Below are 19,984 nucleotides of genomic sequence, written 5' to 3'. Positions count from 1 at the left end.
TCACTGTATTTTAGCACAGTATAGTAATGCACCCTTACAGTAAACATAAGTTGAACAAGAAATGTTAAATCCTATTCATTATGTTATAAAATGGCAGAAAAATAGGCAACTTTTTTTTTTTTTTTTTTTTTGCTTTTTAGGGCCGTACCCACGGCATATGACAGCTGCCAGGCTAGGGATCCAATCAGAGCTACAGCTGCCATTCTACGCCATGGCCACAGCAACACAGGATCCAAGCCGCACATCTGTGACCTATACCACAGCTCACTGCAACGCCAGATCCTTAACCCAATGAGCGAGGCCAGGAATCAAACCTGCAAACCTCATGGTTCCTAATCGGATTCATTTCCACTGTGCCATGATGGGAACTCCTAGGCAACATTTTCTCTGGAGACTTTTCCCTCCATTACTTTTTCTAAGAATTGTTAAAAAGCTTAAAACCACTTTAGATCAAGCTACATAGAAAATTCTGTATTATTACTTTCGACTTAACATTATATTCTTATATTCCTAAAAAGCATGTGCATTCATTTTAAATGAATGAATAAGAAACTCTCATATGGATGTACCACATTTACTTAGCCATTCCACTTATGCTGAACTCAAGTTTTTCTGCACTTTTCTGTAATAATCATAATACTATGCCAAAATATTAGTGAATAACTCTTTTTACACCTCAGTTTGTTTTGTTAGCCTAGACTCCCAAAAAAGATACGAATATAGTTAAAGCTTTTCATAGAGTTTAAAAATTGTCCTGGGAGTTCCCGTCCTGGCGCAGCAGAAACAAATCTGACTAGGAACCATGAGGTTGTGGGTTCCATCCTGGTCTGGCTCAGTGGGTTAAGGATCCAGCGTTGCTGTGGGCTGTGGTGTAGGTAGCAGACGCAGCTTGGATTTGGTGTTGCTGTGGTGTAGGCCGGTAGCAACAGCTCCAAATGGACCCCTAGCCTGGGAACCTCCATATACCAAAGGTGTGGCCCTAAAAATTACAAAAGACAAAAAAAAAAAAAAATTGTTCTGTACTTTTAATAACTCCTACAAAGAAAATAAGTGCCTACATCATTCAAAATATCCATATCAAGATGACAATTTAAAAATCTTTGAGGTCTGGAGTTCCCGTCGTGGCACAGTGGTTAACGAATCCGACTAGGAATCATGAGGTTGCGGGTTCGATCCCTGCCCTTGCTCAGTTGGGTTAACGATCTAGCGTTGCCGTGAGCTGTGGTGTAGGTTGCAGACTCGGTTCAGATCCTGAGTTGCTGTGGCTCTGGTGTAGGCCAGTGGCTACAGCTCCGATTGGACCCCTAGCCTGGGAACTCTGTATGCCGCGAGAGAGGCCCAAGAAAATGGCAAAAAGACAAAAAAAAAAAAAACCTTTGAGGCCTATACCAGATATTAGTAGGCAAAAAAATATGTATTTCTTCCTTTTTTTTTTTTTTTTTTTTTTTTTCCTTAGAGCTGCACTCATGACGTATGGAGGCTCCCAGTTCACAGGCTAGGGATCAAATCAGAGTTGTAGCTGCTGGCCTATGCCACAGTTACAGCCACACCAGATCCAAGCCACAGGTGTGACCTACACCACAGTTCATGGCAATGCCAGATCTTTAACCCACTGAGCGAGGCCAGGGATCGAACCTGCATCCTCATGGATACTACTCAGATTCATTTCCACTGAGCCACAACAGAAACTCCAAAAAATATATATTTCTCAGTCCTGAAAGCTATCAATCTTTTGTTCATTATGCAACAGCAATAGTTCATTGTTTTAAAATAGTGCTTTTGCTATAAATATTTCTTCAAAAATATCCAACCAGAGAATACTTCCCCAAAGAAGCCATGACGCATTAACATTTTGCTTCTATTACAACACTGTAGGTAGTCGAAAAAATCACCAAGTGCAGTTCTCAGTCATATACACCCATGTTTCATAACCAAAGCAATTTCACACCTGAGTAGATTCCAGGATAAAATCAGGGTAACTGTCTCTACATGAAAGTTATTTACCATACTTAGAGATATTTATAGTTAATGACTGTTTTTATACATATAACTGTTTTATAAAGATTTTATAAATCTTTCTGTTCATTGAGCTTTAAGCATTCCTCTTAGTATCAAATGACTTAGGTGAAATGGCACAGAAAAGCAACTCTTTGATTTATACAGGATTCAAAGGCTGAGGTACTTAAAGAAGGCAAATCCTGTAAGTAGACTTTCAGTTTCTACAGTCATAATTTTTCTTCACTTAAATATCACAAGTAAGAAGTACTACACATTTTTCTTACTAATTTTTTTTTTAAAGCTGAAGAAACCCAAAAATATCTTCAACGAACATCTCTTCAAGGTGACTTTTTATCTTTTTCAGAGTAAAATAGTGCCCCCACCTTTACTTTTCCCTACACACAAACCTTCACAAAGAAAGACCGAGCTCTATTTGGTAGTCATTTCCCGGGTTAGCTGACTTTTAGGCAGACTTCTTTGCAAAAATGTAAAGCCTGGAAACAACTAAAACTCAGAGACTAATAAACTTCAGGATCTAATTCATGTTCCTTCAGTGAAGTTCATCTAAGTATTAATTAAGAGCACCTAGTTTATTAATTATAGATTATATACAGATATTATCAATGGATAAGCATATGCATGTGGCTTAAAGGAAACATTGTGCAAAAAAAAAAAAAGATTATGTGTGTTATGACTGGCCATTTAAACAAAACTAAAATTCACTGATAACAGTAATCTCAAAAAAAAAAGTTTACTATTGAGGAAGTCACAAATAAAATGACCAGGGGTTCACTGAGAAGCCCTACCTCCCAAATCAACTATATTTTCAATTTTGATTTTAATGTAAGTGAATTGTAAATATGTTCACTTTTAAAAATTAAAAGCAAATGCATTACTAAAGGATCATAACAGAATTGGTCACCTATTTCAACAGAAGTTCTCTTTCAATTCCAAAATACATTATCTTTATTTGCCAAACACTGTTTCAACTTCATTATCAGTTCTGTTCTATAGACCTAATTCAATGTTTGTCAAATGTGTAAGTACTGACTCTTACTTTGAAATTCAATTCCCACAGCCTAGAAGTAATGATTTTTTCACTTGATTTCCATTTTTTTTCTTTTTTTGGGGTGGGGTGCACCTGCAGCATATGGAAGTTCCCCAGCTAGGGGTCAAATCAGAGCCGTAGCTCCTATGCCCCAGCCACAGCCACTGCCAGATCTGAGATGCATCTTCAATCTACAGCATAGCTCATGGCAGTGCTGGATCCTTAACCCACTAAATGAGGCCAGGGATCAAACCCATATCCTTGTGGATACTAGTCACATTCATTACCACTGGGCCACAGTGGGAACTCCTGATTTCCGTTTATTAAAAATAAATATGAACTACCAAAACAAAGTCATACTATCTGAAGCTAACAGAAGTCTTTACATTTTCACTTTTAATATATTTTTCATTATGATTAATTAAAAATATACTTTAAAAATGCCATGACTTTGTGTAGATAAGCAAACATACAATTACTGCATCATGGGAATGCCATTTTTAACAGATATTACCAAAGTAATATAGTTAAAATTTATACCTCTACCAGCAATGTAAGAGTTCTTATTTCCTATAACTTTTGCATCACTTCATTTAACATTTGCCAATCTGTTTGGGGAAACATGATCTTGTTTTAATGGAATACTTTAAATACTGTACCCTGTATGAATTACCTGTTTCCTAAGGAGCATGCATGTGCTGATACTTTTCCAGCATCATCCTCCACCTTTTCCTTCCTAATTAAACAATAAAATACCCCTCATTCCCACCTGCCAACCCTTCCCAGGGGTCCTTCACTAAGATAAAACATACACTTCTGGGTTTACAGAAATGAAGTATGGCAATCTTGAGAGAAAAGAGACAGTGTGATAAAAAAAAAAATTCATGTTGGATAAGTATTGACATAAAATAAAGGTTAATCAAGAATTCTGAATGCTACACGGCATGGTTTGATATACTGGTTTTCTGGAAGGAATGGTATTTTGAAATTAAAACTCTATATAGAATCCTGAAACAGCATACAAAATAGATTGAAATGAGACAGAAGGATGGATGCAGGGGGAGTTATATATTTTAATTCTGAAGACATCAGCTATATGGAGATAAATGCGACAACAAAGCCTGGATGAAAGATGAAATATTATCTACACAAAGATGAAAGTCACAGCTGAGAGAAGGATATGCTATTGAGATGGCAAATGTGAAAGAAGCAAAGGCCTCTCAATCTCAGGGTTTACCCCATGAGCAAACCCAAAAAGAGCCTCAGAATAAGAAAGAACAATTTTAAAGGGGAGTTCCCATTGTGGCTCAGTGGTAACGAACCCGACTAGTATCCATGAGGATAGATGCAGGTTCAATCCCCGGCCCTGCTAGTTGGTTAAGGATCCAGCATTGCTATGAGCTATGGTGTAGGTCACAGGTGCATCTCGGATCTGGTGTTGCTGTGGGTGGGGTGTAGGCCAGAAGCCACAGATCTGACTGACTCCTAGCCAGGGAACTTCCATACAGCATGGGTGTAGCCCTAAAAAGACAAAACAAAACAAAACAAAAAAGATGAAGAGAGCCACACAAAGTGGTTTCCAATGGAATGACAGTCACAAAATTGAAGGAGAGCACTGCAGGGAAAACAGCAAAGACTGTTACACTTTTCTGTAAGATATTTAGGATAGCAGTAAAATCATAACTTAAACCAGGACTGAAGGTGGTTGAAGGAGATGGCATAGTCTACAATGAAACTGGTTCAAAGAGTTTGACTATGGGGAAAAAAAGAGGATAATTCGCTTATATCCTGCCTCCTCCAGAATATAGTAAAATTTATACATAAAGTTAGACTAAGGAAAGTTGGAAAAGTAAGTATCCCAGCCATAAAACTAATAAAATTGCTATGGCTAATATTAAATTCACTCTGAGCTTACTGGTAAGCGGGGTAAAAGGTCAAAAGCACAAATAACTTAATTTCACTTCAGTACAACAATCTCTCCAGAGAAATTTTTTCTGGAAACCAAAAAAACAAAAAGAAGTTTTTCATTTGAGCCTAAAATTCAAAGGAAGCCAATGTCCTTGTAAGGTTTTGCAATATATACAAAAATGTTTTAAATTAAGAGTTATGTAGTATTTAACACATGCCAAATATTATCCTGATAAGCCTTTTATAAAATGTTAACTCATTTAATTTTCACACAGCTTTTTCTTTTAATAATCCTCTACAGAACCCAGTAAAGTCCTGAGTAAGTGCTGGCATTCCAGGTGGCTTGCTGATTGAGGCTGACCTATGCTTTGGAAGCTGAACATTAGAAAGGATAACAAGATCAGTTGGAATCTTACCTACCAGAATAAGAGAAATATTTATCACATAAGGATAAAATGGATACAGTCAAAGGAGGAAAGCTACATCTGGAAACCAGATCATTCAGGAAATACAATTTTTAACCAGATTAAATTTTTTTTTCATATTTTTGAGGCAGGTGCTCCCCACTTACATGTGAACTAGCAACAGCTGGGATTCACTCTTAAAATCCTTGATTGAAAGCTCTCAGGTGTATCACATACTTAGATGGCTCCTAAGCCCGTCTAGCTATTACTCCAAATTTTGGTGGCAAAAACAGACTCCCTTGAATAAGGTAAACATATTAGCCATTCAAACTCCCAGAGCAACTGAGCAAATATTCTTGAAAGATTCCGCCCCTACACTGTTTTTCTTTAGGGGCTGGGAGGGACAGGACAGGTCATTTTTTATGTAGAGTTGACAATAAGTATTAGATAAAACAGCATTTCAAAGTTATTGCTACGAAATGATTTCTTATTTAGATGGCAATGGAGCTAGAAGCTTCTGGGAAACAAGCAAATTGTGAAATGCTCAATTTTCTATCTGACAAAAGGAGGGAAAAAAGAGGGACACTAGAGCCACTGAAGAGACAAAAGGTATTTTCAATAGAAAGCAGTTCCCATTATATATCCTTTAAGGACAACTTTTAAATGCTATTAATTGCATTTTTCAATTCTGTAATTCTGGGCACGTTTACTTAAATTAGTTACATGCCAGGTAATTCAAATGATGTTAAGTGAATACCAAATGAAGATTAAGCATACACATCCTAGTCACTAAAAAAACTAAAAATCCTAGTCACTAAAAATTTAAGAGGTAGAAATTTGACCAAAGTCTAGCTTTTTAGAACTTGAACGGATCTGAGTCATCCAACTAAATTAAATGACCTGCCCAGAGCCATAATGGTACTTTGTGGCACAAAATCTTTATCACAGGATACCACAAATTTTGCCCATCACTAAGTGCTTTTTTTTTTAAAATAACGTTTTTCAGTCTGGGAAAACAACTTTTGCTTGGAATGTTTTAGGAAGGTGCCAATTTCAATTACAGGAAACATTAAGCTAGGTCTGAGATTGAAAGTATAAGAATCACACTTTCAGTTTGACTTAAAATATTCTTGGGCAGAAGATAATAATGTAAGTAGAGGAAGGCAAAACAGGTCATATAACGTCAGTACAAGGTGAGAAAACCAGTAAGGTATAAAGAAAACAGGTAAATTTTTACCTACAGTGAGAAAACAAAGTTTGTGTTCGCTTCTATTAACTCAAGACGAAATATCCAGGAAATTGCCTCACAGACTGCGTAGGAAAAGTCAATTTTAAGACTAAATTGCTGTTCGGAATAGATGGCTTAACACCCTCTCACAATATAAATCACAAAAGCTACTTAACTCCGTTTTTCCAGTGTTTTACCCCTCACATTTCATCTTGGTTATTTTGACTTTTATCTTTTTTTTTTTTTAACTTTTATTTTCAAAAATTCACCCGTCTCATGAAAGATGTCAGACAGGCCAAAGCTGATCCCCAGTGAAACAGGTGGTCTGTACTGCACGGCATGCCCCATCTTCTCAGCCACATGACCCTTTTCCTCTTAACCTTGTTTCGGAAATATTATTTCCGGTGCCGCAGATGGCCCTACATACGTCTGAAAAAGCCACTCCAGAAATATTGAGAATACTTTGCCACATTAGACAGGGTGGTAGAGATCGAAGGAGGTTAGGGAGAGAGGAAACTCGAGCCCGGAAAAGCAACGCGTCAGGAAGGCAGAAGCTCTGCTCAACGCCCACCGCTTAAATGTCACTCGGTCTGTTCGTGTGCTATCACCCACGAAGGGCTAGGCGGGCGGCCAGGCGCTGCCGCCGGGAGCCGGGCTCGGAGCACGCGGCGCGGGCCAAGCAGCCACAGCTTCCAGCGCTGGGGGGGTGTGGGGGGGTGGACCAGACTGACCCCTCGGCGGCTCCACCCCGCGGCGGGGAAGGGAAGTAAAGGCTGAGCGGTGAGGCACAGGCGGGGAAGGCGCGGGCGGGGCTGGGCCTAATCACATGGCGCAGACGGCGCAGGCCGCCCGGCATCTCTTTCTTTCTCGAACCTCCGTTCCCATCCCGCCCCACCGCAGGCCCCTCCCGGGCATGGGCCCCACGCAGGATGAGGCCTCCAGCGCCTCGCAGAGACACTCACTTTTCGCCGGAAGCCACCAGCTCCTTGCCCTCGCTGTTGCCGAACCCGTCCGTTTCCCCCGGGCTGTCCTTGGGGCTGGGCGCCGGCGGGGCCGCGGGCGGCGACGCCCCGGGCTGCTGCTGCTGCTGCTGCGTGCCCCCTTTGCCCAGCTCCTGCAGGATCTCCGAAGGGGAGCTGGACAGGCCCCTCGCGAGGGGCCCCGCTGGCCGGCCGCCCCCGCCCCACCACGGGTGGAGCCGCGCGGCGGCCGCAGGGCCCGTTCGTCCCCCGCCCCGGGAGCGCCGGCACAGGGTGGCGAGGGGCTGCGCCCGCCTCAGAACCGCGCAGGTAGCGGCGGGCGGCCGCAGGAGCAGGTTCCGCAGCATCGCCGAGCCTCGCAGCCGCATCATGCCGCCGGGTCCGTCAGCGCTCGCTCAGCAAGGGAGGATGCTCCGGGCGTGGGCAAGCCGCTCTCTGAGAATGCGGTCTCCGACCGGACGACGAGAGGGCAAAAGAGGACAGGGGCAGTGACGTGGGTGTGGTTCCGGCTCCGGCAACCGCCGACGCTGCTGCTGCTGCTGCTGCTCCGGAGACTACCCGCAGCCACTTCTGCTCCCAAACGAGGAGGGACCCGCACTGAGACTGAGGCGCAGGGGCGGGCCGGGGACATTCCGCGCTCACCCTCCCGGGGGCGGGAGGACGCTGGCGGCCTGCCCCAGTCGCCGGTCCCGATTGGCTCAGATCCTCGACCTCGCTTCTGATTGGTGGGTGTAGCAGTCACATTTCTCTCCCCGCCCGTTGCGCGGAGTCAGGCGGGGACTGGCGGGGGGCGGGGAGAGGGATCAAACTGACGTGCGAAGCAGGGTAGCCAGGCCGGGCTCTAGAGTAGCCCCTTCCTCCTCGCCTCGTCAGCCCTGAGGCTACCCTCGTGGGGAAAGTGGGGGCTCAACGGTCTCGTCTTTTACGAAGCAGATGGACTCCTGGACTCTAGGGCCTCGAACTGTTTGGGAGACTGATGGGCAGCAGCCTTATGCAGCCGGAGGGCCGGCGGTCAGTCAGTGGGCTTGGCCCGCGCTGGCGTCTGGCCCAGCTGTCGAAGCTCGGCTGGTCCAAGCTTGCTGCTGGCCCGGAGCTAACTGGTAAGGGCGTGTGGCGACGCCTCTGAGGGCATCGATCCCCAGAAGGCAGACCCAGACGAGCTTTGCTCTCTGCCCAAATGTTCCTATGGTTGGCGACTGCCCAGATGTGAAATGTTTTGGAAAAAATGAGCAAAATCCTTTCAGCTATGCGACTTAGCCATTTGGAGGGCTGGAGTTCAGGGGAGGACCAAGAGAAAGGGGGAAATTCCTGAACACCACTGCTTCCCTTTTTAAAAATTACTGTTTAAAATGTACACCTACATCTCAAAAAGATTTTTTAATAGCAGCGATTCCCTTAACACTCGTTTGCTTGAAAGCAAACTTGTAGACACTTTTCTATTCTAAAGCTGCTTGATTGTCATAAGATAGAAGCATCCAGATACTAGGTCTTTAAATCGTTTCAGCTGTTTTGATCCATTTATCTTTGAGGACCGGTAGGAAAAGAACCAAGGAGCTGATAAACTCTGAATTTTTCTTTGAACTTACATCTACAGTCCACTCCACGCGAAAAGAAAAGCTTTTAGAGAGTTTACCAAAACAATTAGGTTTATATGCATAGATTCTTAAAGGTTAATAGGATGATTTTTATGAAAAGGGAAGGGTGTATGACAGGTGCATCATTAACTGATCATCAGATTTAGTAATCTGATGAATCTTAAAATACTGCACTAGATTAGTCATTGGAAATCTGACTGTACCTACAGGTTATGTGACCTTTTGCATGCCACAGTCTTGCCATGTTTAAGTTTTTTCTATCTTTAACTAGAAGCACGTGGAAAAATCTATCATATGTAAAGCAAGTAATCACACTTATTAAAAGACTTGCAAATTGTTTAGAGGATTTACTACTACTTAATGTTACCTGTCACTAAAATTTGTTAAAGAGTCAAGGTAACAATATCTTCAGGAAAAGGAACATTAAGATTTGGAGGAAAGGTAACAAATACTTCTTCTCCATAACCTTTCCAGTCTGACTTATCAATGACATAAACCTGAATATTGTCCCATCTCTTAGATATAACCACTTATCAGTTTCTACTGCCTCCTTACTCTCAACCACATTCAAGCTATTGACAAATCCAGTTATTATTTTCTGCTGGTTTTTCTTAGTTTCTTTAATTTCCCAATGAAAATTCCTTTCAGCGTTCTAAGGTTTAAGTGTAGTATACTTAACAATATAGAAAGCAAACCTAATAATAGATTATTTTCTAGAGTTTCTGCTTCGAAGGATGAGCTAGTGAGAATGGGCAGATATTATTCCTAACATGTAGGAGAATTTACGAATCTGCTGAAATTTAACCCCTTGTTTTAGAAGACCAGTGAAAAGTTAGCAAATTGAAAATAATGTAAATTGAATTAAATACTTTCATTTAATACTTTCAATTATTTTCTTTACCTTATATAATTTTTAAACATCTTTAGTTTTTTTAATCAAATAAACTTTTGAACTATGAACTAGAATTAATTACTATTTTGTTAGGTTAATTATGCACCTATTAAATAATAACATCATATAAAATAAAGTCTATCCCTATACAAGCATTTTATATCATACAATAGTCTATCAAAATATGTGCAAATAGAAGACAGCTCTTCTGTTTATCATGTACTTGGGTTGTCAGAGCCACTCTTAGACTTCCTCTTTACTGCTAGATAAGTGTAGCGATCTTACAATGGATTGTGGTTTCATAGCCACTGAGAAGGTAATTAGCTATAGAAAGGAAAAATTGGAATTTATGCTCTTTGTTTTCATCCTAACTAGAAGAACAGTTCCTGAGCTTCTGTGTTCTTTTGAAGATTTTTAGAAAAGGCTAATGTTTCAAGATGACAATGTAACCTGGGTAAAAGTTCCAGATCTTACCCTTCAAAATAACGAAAAGAGTATTATTATTTTTTGACCTAGAGTTAAATAGAAAATAATTCTTCTTTGACTAACAGCTTAAAAGAGTTGCCTAGGGGTTTTTGTTTGTTTGTTTTGTTTTTGGTTTTGGTTTTGGCTTGTTGGAAGTTCTTTTATTTAGAGAATAGAGTAAGATTCAGGAAAATTCTAAACAAGCTTCTGCTACTACTTCCCTTTCTTCTGTTGGTTTCCTGCTTTAACTGGCCAACTTCCTAGCCTCGCTGATAAGACCTGCCAAACATAACTTATTTTTCCAAAGGTGAATTTAGATCTTTATTCAAGTATTAAAAATATCTCATCTATAAAATTGGAATAATATTGGTTACCTTTAAGATTGTTGTGGGTATTAAATGAATTAATGCATGTCAAGCATTAGAACAGTCTTAGTAGCACTCTATGTGTTAATTGTAATAATTATTTTTCCATGAATGCATAAATTTTATTGTGCAGTGTGATTAGTTGTCACATCTATTATTGAAGGGTCAAACTGGGAACTTTTTAAAACCATCTAATCATAAAATATTTAAAAAGAAGATAGCTTCCCCAAATAAGGTAATTTTCTTCATTTTTAGAAAACCAATAATTTCCAATTTTTTGCCATGCCTGCCACATGCAGAAGTTCCTGGGCCAGGAATCAGACCCATGCCACAGCAGTGAAAATGCCAGATCCTTAACTCACCGAGCCACCAGGGAACTCCTCCAAAGTGTCTTAAAAAAGAAAGAGACTGCTGTAAAGACAGATTAAACAAAGTTGGGCTCAGTGCACAAATACCTTTTAAAAAAAGCACTTAGCAAAGAAGAATTACTAGACCAAAAAAAAAAAAAAGCTGACCCAAATGTACATGTCATATACAATTAAACTAAAAAATATCATTTGCCATCTATGTAAATTAAATTGAACCTCTGTTTCTTACATTATCACACAAAAATGGCAAGAGAGATTTTCATCAAATTTGACAAGACTGAAATACTAACTATATGAAATTCTTTTCAAGGGTCCCCTGATGGCTGGGATGAAGAGTGCAATGGTAATCATTTATTTTCCTTCATTCAGAGTAGTATGGTAAAGATTTCAGTTGGTTCAGTTTATAAATTAATTTTAGACTTAGATCACAATTATATGCATGAGGCCTCCTGATATTAATGGATTTTTCAGACTGTTTTAGTTTGTTTTGTTTTGCTTTGCTTTTTTTAGGGCTGCACCCATGGCATATGGAAATTCCCAAGCTAGGGGTCTAATTGGAGCTACAGCTGTCAGCCTACACCACGGCCACAGCAACACGGAATCCCTGACCCACTGAGCAAGGCCAGGGATCAAACTCATATCCTCATGGATACTGCTCAGATTCGTTTCCACTGAGCCATAATGGGAACTCTCATTTCAGACTGATTTTAATCTCTTTATTTTTTGGAGGTTCAAAAAAATTTAAATTGGACGAAATATTGGAAAGTCTTGTATATTAGCAAAACTTTAAAATTTTTGATTTTATAAATTGTCTAAAAGTCAGTCAGAAGGATGCCTGTTTGAGAATGAAAACAACCTCTGTGGCAGATTGTAATATTCTTCCCAAATATTTTTGTCTCTCCCAGTGAGGACTTTGCTTCCTCACCTTGTTGAATGGCAGGCTTGGCCTTATGCCTTGATTTGTTCAGTGAAATGTGAAAGGAAGTGGTGTAGGCCACTACTGAGCAGAAACTGAGTCATCACTTGGTTCTGTCATCTCTCTTTTCCTTTTGATACATGAACAGCATGTTTCAAAGAGGGCATGCTTCCTTCACCTGGGTCCCAGGATGGTGGAACAAAGCTGAAGATGACTGTGATTGACAAACATGAAGAGAAATAAACCTTACTGTAAGTAATTTCAACTGGGGGGGTTATTACCTTAGAATGACTTAGGTTGATCAGTGTATTGCCCAAACTGAATGAAGACAAACCATGAGACTAGTATTAATTACGAGTATTTGAGAACTGTAAAAGATAGGCAGTTGACCTCTAGAGCAGTTGAAACTGAATACCACTGAAAGGACAATCAGAATATTCTCATATTCAGAATAGGCATTCTCTTTCAGAGACGATGAAAACCAGAGTTCAAGTAAGAGATGTTTGATTGGTATTTCAACATGCCATACATTTTGGGACACTCTTAACTGTAGGAAATCATTGGTGGTTAAATTATGAGCTCCATATAAATTATGCTATGTTGGTTTTATGTTACTAAATCTAATATTGGGTTAACATTTGAAATTTGTCATATTTTCTAAGCTCTGAAAAAGAAAAATGAACCTGGATTTTTGTCTCTATGCTCATCAAATGGTAACATCATATTGCTAATTTGGGAAATAATTACTAAACTCTACTAAAATCATTGTTCATGGAGCTAAATCCAAAATTCAGACATTTGGGGAAAAAAAGAGTCCACAGCAATGTATTTTGATGTTCTTGGGTAAAGAGGAATCAGTATTCATCCTCAGTATAGATTGGATTCCTTCAAACTATCTTTACTTTTCAAGCATCTAACATTCACAGTTAGCATGTGAGTCCCTCTATCTAATAAAAAGTCACAAGAGGCAGCTCTACACAAGAAAGATTGATTTGTGATATGCTGCTTCTCATAATGACACCACCATGTGGTATGTTCTGAGGTGGAGCTTTATTCATATGCACCCCAGATAGTAAAACAAACAGTGTAATGTATAAAAAGAAAATCTCTTTAGAAACAACCTAAATGTTTATCAATAGGAGAATGGATCAAAATAACGTGATATTTCCACATAATGGGGTAAAATATATTATGTAAAATTAATGATCCTAAAAGTATCACATATTAAAGTGAATGTTCAAAACCAAGTTATAGATGTATACATATATACACACACACACACACACACATATATATATAATGATACCATGATTATAAAATTGTAAAACATGCAAAATGAACATTATTTATGAGTTTCATATATGGTTTAAAACATTTCAAATGTGTATAGGAATGATTAACATCAAATTTAGTGCAGTGGTTATTATCTTTGGTTATATGTAATAGCGAATGGGATTGAAGAAATGTACACAGAGCTTCAACTGTATCTATAATGACTGATTTTTTAAAAAAATAACTTTAAAATCTGAAGTGAATATGGTACCTGGTTACCTTGATACACAGGTGTTTGCTATATTCTCTCTCTTTTTCTCTGTGTTTGAAATATTTCATGGGGTCCTATTGTACAGTACAGGGAACTGTGTCCAATCTCTTGGGTTAGAAGATGATGGAAGATAGTATGAAAAAGAAAAAAAATGTTAAAAAAAGAAATGAAGCTTTATTATAATGTTGAAAAGACATTACTTTTCTCTAGTGATTTTAAGTATAGTAAATATTACAAGTCCAACATTCAGTTTTTAATGTTTCCTTTTAAACTTTATTTAATTTTGTCTAACCAATGATGGGTGATACAACTAGTGAGCAATGTAACGACGCTGTAAATATATTTCAAAAGTGTAACCAAGAAACAATATCTTGAATTAAGGTATTACCAAAGATACAAATGGCTAATTAACAGAAAAACTTATAGAAAAAAACTATTGGTTTTTTAAAAAATTTTATTGGGATATAGTTGACTTACAAACTTGTGTTAATTTCAGTAATACAGCAAAGTAAATCAGTTACACATATACATACATTTATTTCTTTTCAGATTCTTTTCCCATGTAGGTTATTACACAGTATTGAGCAAATTTCTCTATGCTATACAGTAGGTCCTTGTTACCTATCTATTTTATATATAGTGGTGTGTATATATCAATCTCAGCCCCCTAATTTATCCCCTCCACCACGTTTCCCCTTTGTTAGACATAAATTTGGTTTCAAAATCATTGAGTTTTTTCAGTTTTATAAGTTCCATTGTATCATTTCTATTAGATGCCACACATTAGTGATCTCATATGATATTTTTCTCTGGCTGAGTTACTTCTCTTAGTATGAGTTTTATAGTATCCAGTCTTACATTTAGGTCTTTAATTCATTTTGAGTTTTTATTTTTGTGTATGGTATTAGAGAGTATGTTGATTTCATTCATTTACATGCAGCTGTCCAATTTTCCCAGCACCACTTATTGAAGAGACTGTCTTTACTCCATTGTATGTTCTTGCCTCCTTTTTTGTAGATTAGTTGACCATAGGTGCGTGGGTTTATTTCTGGGCTTTCTATCCTGTTCCATTGATCTATATTTCTGTTTTTGTGCCAGTAACCATACTGTTTTGATGACTGTAGCTTTGTAGTATAGTCTGAAGCCAGGGAGCCTGATTCCTTCCAACTCCATTTTTCTTTTTCAGTATTTTTTTTGGCTATTTGGGGTATTTTGTGTTTCCATACAAATTAAAAAAAATTTTTGTCCTGGTTCCAAGATCACGATATATCTTTCCATCTGTTTGCATGGTCTTTGATTTCCTTCATCAGTGTCTTATAGTTTTCAGAGTACAGGTCTTTTTCCTCTTTAGGTAGGTTTATTCCTAGGTATTTTATTCTCTTTGATGTGCTGGTAAATTTATTGTTTCCTTGATTTCTCTTCCTGATCTTTCATTGTTGGTCTATAGGAATGAGATTTCTGTGTATTAATTTTGTATTCTGGAACTTCACCAAATTTATTGATGAGCTCTAGCAGTTTTCTGGTAGTACCCTTAGGATTTTCTGTGTATAGTATCTTGTCTACAAACAATGACAGTTTTACTTCATTTCCAATTTGGATTCGTTTTATTTTTTTCTTCCCTAATTGCTATAAGTAGGACTTCCAAACCTATTTTGAATAAAAGTGGTGAGAGTGAACATCCTTGTCTTGTTTCTGATCTTAGTGGGAAAGCTTTCAGCCTTTTACCATTAAGAATGATGTTAGGAGTTCCTGTTGTGGCTCAGTGAAAATGAACCTTACTAGTGTCCATGAGAATGCTTGTTCAATCCTTGGTCTTACTCACTGGGTTAAGGATCCAGTGTTGCCATGAGCTGTGGTGTAGTTCACAGACTCAGCTCAGATCCTGCATTGCTGTGGCTGTGGCAAAGGCCGACAACTGTAGCTCTGATTCCACCCCTAGCCTGGAAATTTCCTTATGCCGCATATGCAGCCCTAAAAAAACAAAAAAGAATGATGTTCATGGGGTTCCTGTTGTGGCTCAGTGGGTTAAGAATCCAACTAATATCCATGAGGATGCTGGTTAAATCCCTGGCCTCACTCATTGGGTTAAGGATCCAGAATTTCTGTGGCTGTGGCATAGGCTAGCTAGCACCTGTAGCTCTGTTTCAGCCCTTATCCAGGGACATGCCGCAGGTACAGCCATTAAACAAAGAAACAAAAAAGAATGGAGTTCCTGTTGTGGCTCAGCAGAAATGAATCTGACTAGTGTCCATTAGGATACAGGTTCGATCCTTGTCCTCACTCATTGGGTGAAGTATCCAACATGGCTGTGGCTGTTGCGTAGGCCAGCAGCTAAATCTCTGATTAGACCCCTAGCCTGGGAATCTCTATATGCCACAGGTGTAGCCCTAAAAAGACAGGAAAGGAAAAAAAAGAATGATGTTAGCTATGGGTTTGTCATATATGGCCTGTATTATGTTGAGGTAGATTACCTCTATGCTCACTTTCTGGGAGTTTTTATCAAAAATGGGTGATCATTATATAACTACAGATGTGATAAATTTGTTTGAGTAATTTAAAAAAATTCTTTAAAAAAAACCCCAAAAAACCAAAAAAACTCACTGAGCAGGGCCAGGGATCAAACCTGCATCCTCATGGATGCTAGTCGGGTTAGTTACTGCTGAGCCACAGTGGAAACACCTGGTTAGTGTACTGTTAATACTTTTGTGAGGTTTGAGAAATCTTTACCTTTCCAAGGGCACAAAGATATCCACCTCTCTTTTCTTCTAAGAGCTTGATTGTTTCCCGATAATAACTTTAGTGAAATTTGAATTCTACTCGAGAGTCAAGGAAAAGCGTATTAGATTGAGGAATGAATATTTTGTGTTCTACTGAGGGTGGAGCCCTTCCCTTGCCCTATATATGGTTTTTCTTTATTTTTTTCCCCTGCTTTCATTGGGTTTTTGAGAAAAGGGGCAAATAATAGTAATACTTTTACTTTGCTCCTTTCAATCAGTTTCTTTTATTGTTCAATGTTTTTAGCTTTTAGGGAATTAGTATAATTCCCTAACATCTTTGAAATTACGTGAATTCATCTGAACTAATTAAGATTTTAATAACACTCTTCCAGTTTTTATCAACATAAAGGGAATTTAAAGTGGATGATTTAATCCTAGTGTAAATGTTGTCAGAAAGGAATAGGGTGCAATTTTTAAAATGTAATATGACTATATCTATGGCTCCAGAGATTTTATTGATTTTACCTCTCTCATCAGTCAAATTCCAATTACATGGTCCAGTCTAGATTCATATGAAGCAATCCATTTATTTTTTGTGTTACTGGCCAGATCTGGTTATTAGAAGAAAAAATCAGTCATCAAGATATTTGGAATAAAAATATTTTAGCCTTAAAAAAAATGGGTGTTGAATTTTGTCAAAAGCTTTTTCGGCATCTATTGAGATAATCATATTTTTTTTCCTTCAGTTTGTTGATGTGAATTGGTTCATATTATGTCAAACACAAATATGAAAGCAATTCTTTCATTAAAAATGTGAATAAAGATAAATCCTTTCTTCCTTTGAAGTTAAAAGTTATTTATCTTTGTAACATACTTGCTGGGGATAGTTGTTAATTATTAAATTTTATGGCTATAGAAATTATAAGTTAATGCGGTCACACAGCTAATTAAAAATAGAGTTGGCAAAGACATGCCCTCCAGCGAGATGTGGCCCTTGACCTCATCTCTTTTGAACCATTGGACAAATGCCTCATATTTATTGATACAAAAATACCACATGCCAGAGTTCGCATTGTGGCTCTGCAGTAACGAACCCAACTAGTATCCATGAGGATGCAGGTTCGATCCCCAGCCTTGCTCAGTAGGTTAAGGACCCGACTGTGGTGAGCTGTGGTGTAGGTTGCAGACTCAGCTTAGATCCCCAATTGCTGTGGCTGTGGTGTAGGCCAGCAACTGTAGCTCTGATTCAACCCCAAGCCTAGGAACTTCCATATGCCACTGTTGTGGCCCTAAAATAAAAGACAAACAAACAAACGAAAATACCACACAGGTCTTAAAAGTCTTTGGGAGTAATTTCCCCAATGAGAAACTTGGTAGTTAATGTGAGTAAAACACACCAGGTTATAATATTTTAGGGAATGATGAAGCCCAGTAATTTAAATAGATCCTTGGATTCTTTGAGATAATCCAGAAATAGAATTTTTAAAAATAAATAAAATTATCTAAATTCTAAACACAGCTCATTCATTATTTTTAACACTGCGCTAGTGGAACGAAAAATCTGCAAGAATAATTTGGCCCTTGGGCTATTATGTTTCCAATTACCTGAACAATCAGATGATGATAGCAATGTAACATTCTTTGCGGTTTATTTCTGGTACAGATTCTACTCCAGACCATTGGTATTAGCTAGTCATGGAAATTCTGTTTCCCTTGAAACTGCTGCAGCTATGTTGCTACCAGGAGAGGAACCAGTCTTAAGGCAAACCCAGCGTACCAAGGCCAACACAATAGAGACATACAAAGAACCTGGAATCTCTGTGACATTCATGGGCTACTGTTTCAACCAATTCTGATGTCTGCCCTCCTTTGTTACATGTAATACATTTCTTTTTTTATATTTTAAGAATTTTACTTTTTCTATTGTAGGTGATTTACAATGTTCTGTCAATTTCTGCTGTACAGCAAAGTGACCCAGTCATAATTATATATATACATTCTTTTTCTCATATTATCCTCATCATGTTTCATCACAAGTGACTAGATATACTTCTCTGTGCTATACAGCAGGATCTCATTGCTTATCCACTTGAAGTGCTATAGTTTGCATCTATTAACCCCAAACTCCCAGTCCATCTCACTTCCTCCTGCTCTCAGTTGGCAACCACAAGTCTGTTCTCCAAGTCCATGAGTTTGTTTCTTTTTCTCGATAGGTTCATTTGTGCCATATATTAGATTCCAGATATAAGTGATATCATATGGTATTTGTCTTTCTTCTTCTGATTTAGTATGAGAGTCTCTAGTTCCATCCATGTTGCCACAAATGGCATTATTTTGCTCTTTTTTATGGCTGAGTAGTATTGCATTATGTATATATACCACATTTTCTTAATCTAATCATCCATCCACGGATATTTAGGTTGTTTCCATGTCTTGGCTATTGTGAATAGTAATGAACATAGGGGTGCATGAAAGTTTTGTCCAGATAGATGCATATAAGTCTTTCGCCTATTTAGTCAGGTTTATTCCTAGGCATTTAATTTTTTTGGTTGCAATTTTTAAAAGGCATTGTGCTTTTATATTCCTTTTCTAATATTTCATTTTTAGGATACAGAAATGCAACTTATTTCTGAATGTTAATCTTGTTACTTTGTTAATCTGCTACTTTGCTGAGTTCATTGATCAGTTTGAGCAGTTTTTGTGTAGAGTCTTTAGGGTTTTCTATATATAGTATCATGCCATCTGATAGAGTGCCAGTTTTACCTCTTCTCTTCCAGTTTGGGTACCTTTTATTTCTTTCGTTTGTCTGATTGCTGTGGCTAGGACTTCCAATGCTCTCTCGAATAAAAGTGGTGAGAGTGGGCATCCTTGTCTTATTCCAGATTTGAGCTTTCAGTTTCTTTCCATTGAATATTATATTGACTGTGGGTTTTTCATAAATGGCTTTGATTATGTTAATATATATTCCTTCTATATCCACTTTAATAAGAGCTTTTATCATGAATGGATGTTGGATTTTGTTAAATGCTTTTTATGCAACTACTGAGATGATCATGTGGTTTTTGACTTTTCTTTTTTTTAATGTGGTGTAATGACATTGATTAATTTGCGTATGTTGAACCATCCTTGTGAACCTGGGATGAATCCCACTTGGTTGTGGTATATAATCTTTTTTATATGTTGTTGAATTCGGTTGGCTAAAATTTTGTTGAGAATTTTTGTGTCTGTGTTCATCAAAGATATTGCCCTATAAGTTCCCTTTTTGGTAGTATCTTTGTCTGGTTTTGGTATTAGGGTGATGGTGGATTCATAGAGTTCTTTGGGAGTGTTCCTTCTTCTTCAACCTTTTGGAAAGTTTAAGAAGGATGGATGTAAGTTATTCTTTGTATGTTTGGTAGAATTTGCCTTTGAAGCCATCTGGTCCTGGACTTTTGTTTGTAGGGAGTGTTTTTATTACATATTCAATTTCATTTCTAGTGATCAGTCTGTTCAATTGATCTGTTTCTTCTTGATACAGTATTGGTGGGCTGTATGTCTCTAGAAAGTTGTCCATTTCT

General features: G+C 38.3%; 1 protein-coding gene and 1 long non-coding RNA gene across 12 annotated transcripts in view; one reads left to right on the top strand and one right to left on the bottom strand.

Annotated features, from left to right (window-relative positions):
- GLS (glutaminase) overlaps window positions 1-8,168 on the bottom strand; it is an 84,870-nt gene extending 76,702 nt beyond the window's left edge. For all 11 annotated transcript variants that reach the window (XR_014829395.1, XR_014829396.1, XR_014829398.1 and 8 more), the window contains exon 1: window positions 7,549-8,168. Coding sequence is in view for 7 of the 11 variants with exons in the window: in XM_021076049.2 (XP_020931708.2) it covers window positions 7,549-7,937 (389 nt within the window). In the remaining 4 variants the exon portion in view is untranslated. The remainder of the gene's footprint in view (window positions 1-7,548) is intronic.
- A 203-nt stretch (window positions 8,169-8,371) lies between these two features.
- LOC146396049 (uncharacterized) overlaps window positions 8,372-19,984 on the top strand; it is a 72,579-nt gene continuing 60,966 nt past the window's right edge. The window contains exons 1-3 of the long non-coding RNA XR_014829410.1: window positions 8,372-8,666; window positions 11,562-11,594; window positions 12,316-12,418. This is a non-coding gene — a long non-coding RNA (uncharacterized LOC146396049). The remainder of the gene's footprint in view (window positions 8,667-11,561; window positions 11,595-12,315; window positions 12,419-19,984) is intronic.

The sequence above is a fragment of the Sus scrofa genome, chromosome 15, assembly GCF_054392235.1.
Source record: "Sus scrofa isolate SSC_HxYL_T2T_F1_AM1 chromosome 15, Sscrofa_HxYL_maternal_Yorkshire_Landrace_v2.0, whole genome shotgun sequence".
Classification (NCBI taxonomy): Eukaryota; Metazoa; Chordata; class Mammalia; order Artiodactyla; family Suidae; genus Sus; species Sus scrofa.
This window is presented reverse-complemented; position numbering and strand designations above follow the sequence as displayed.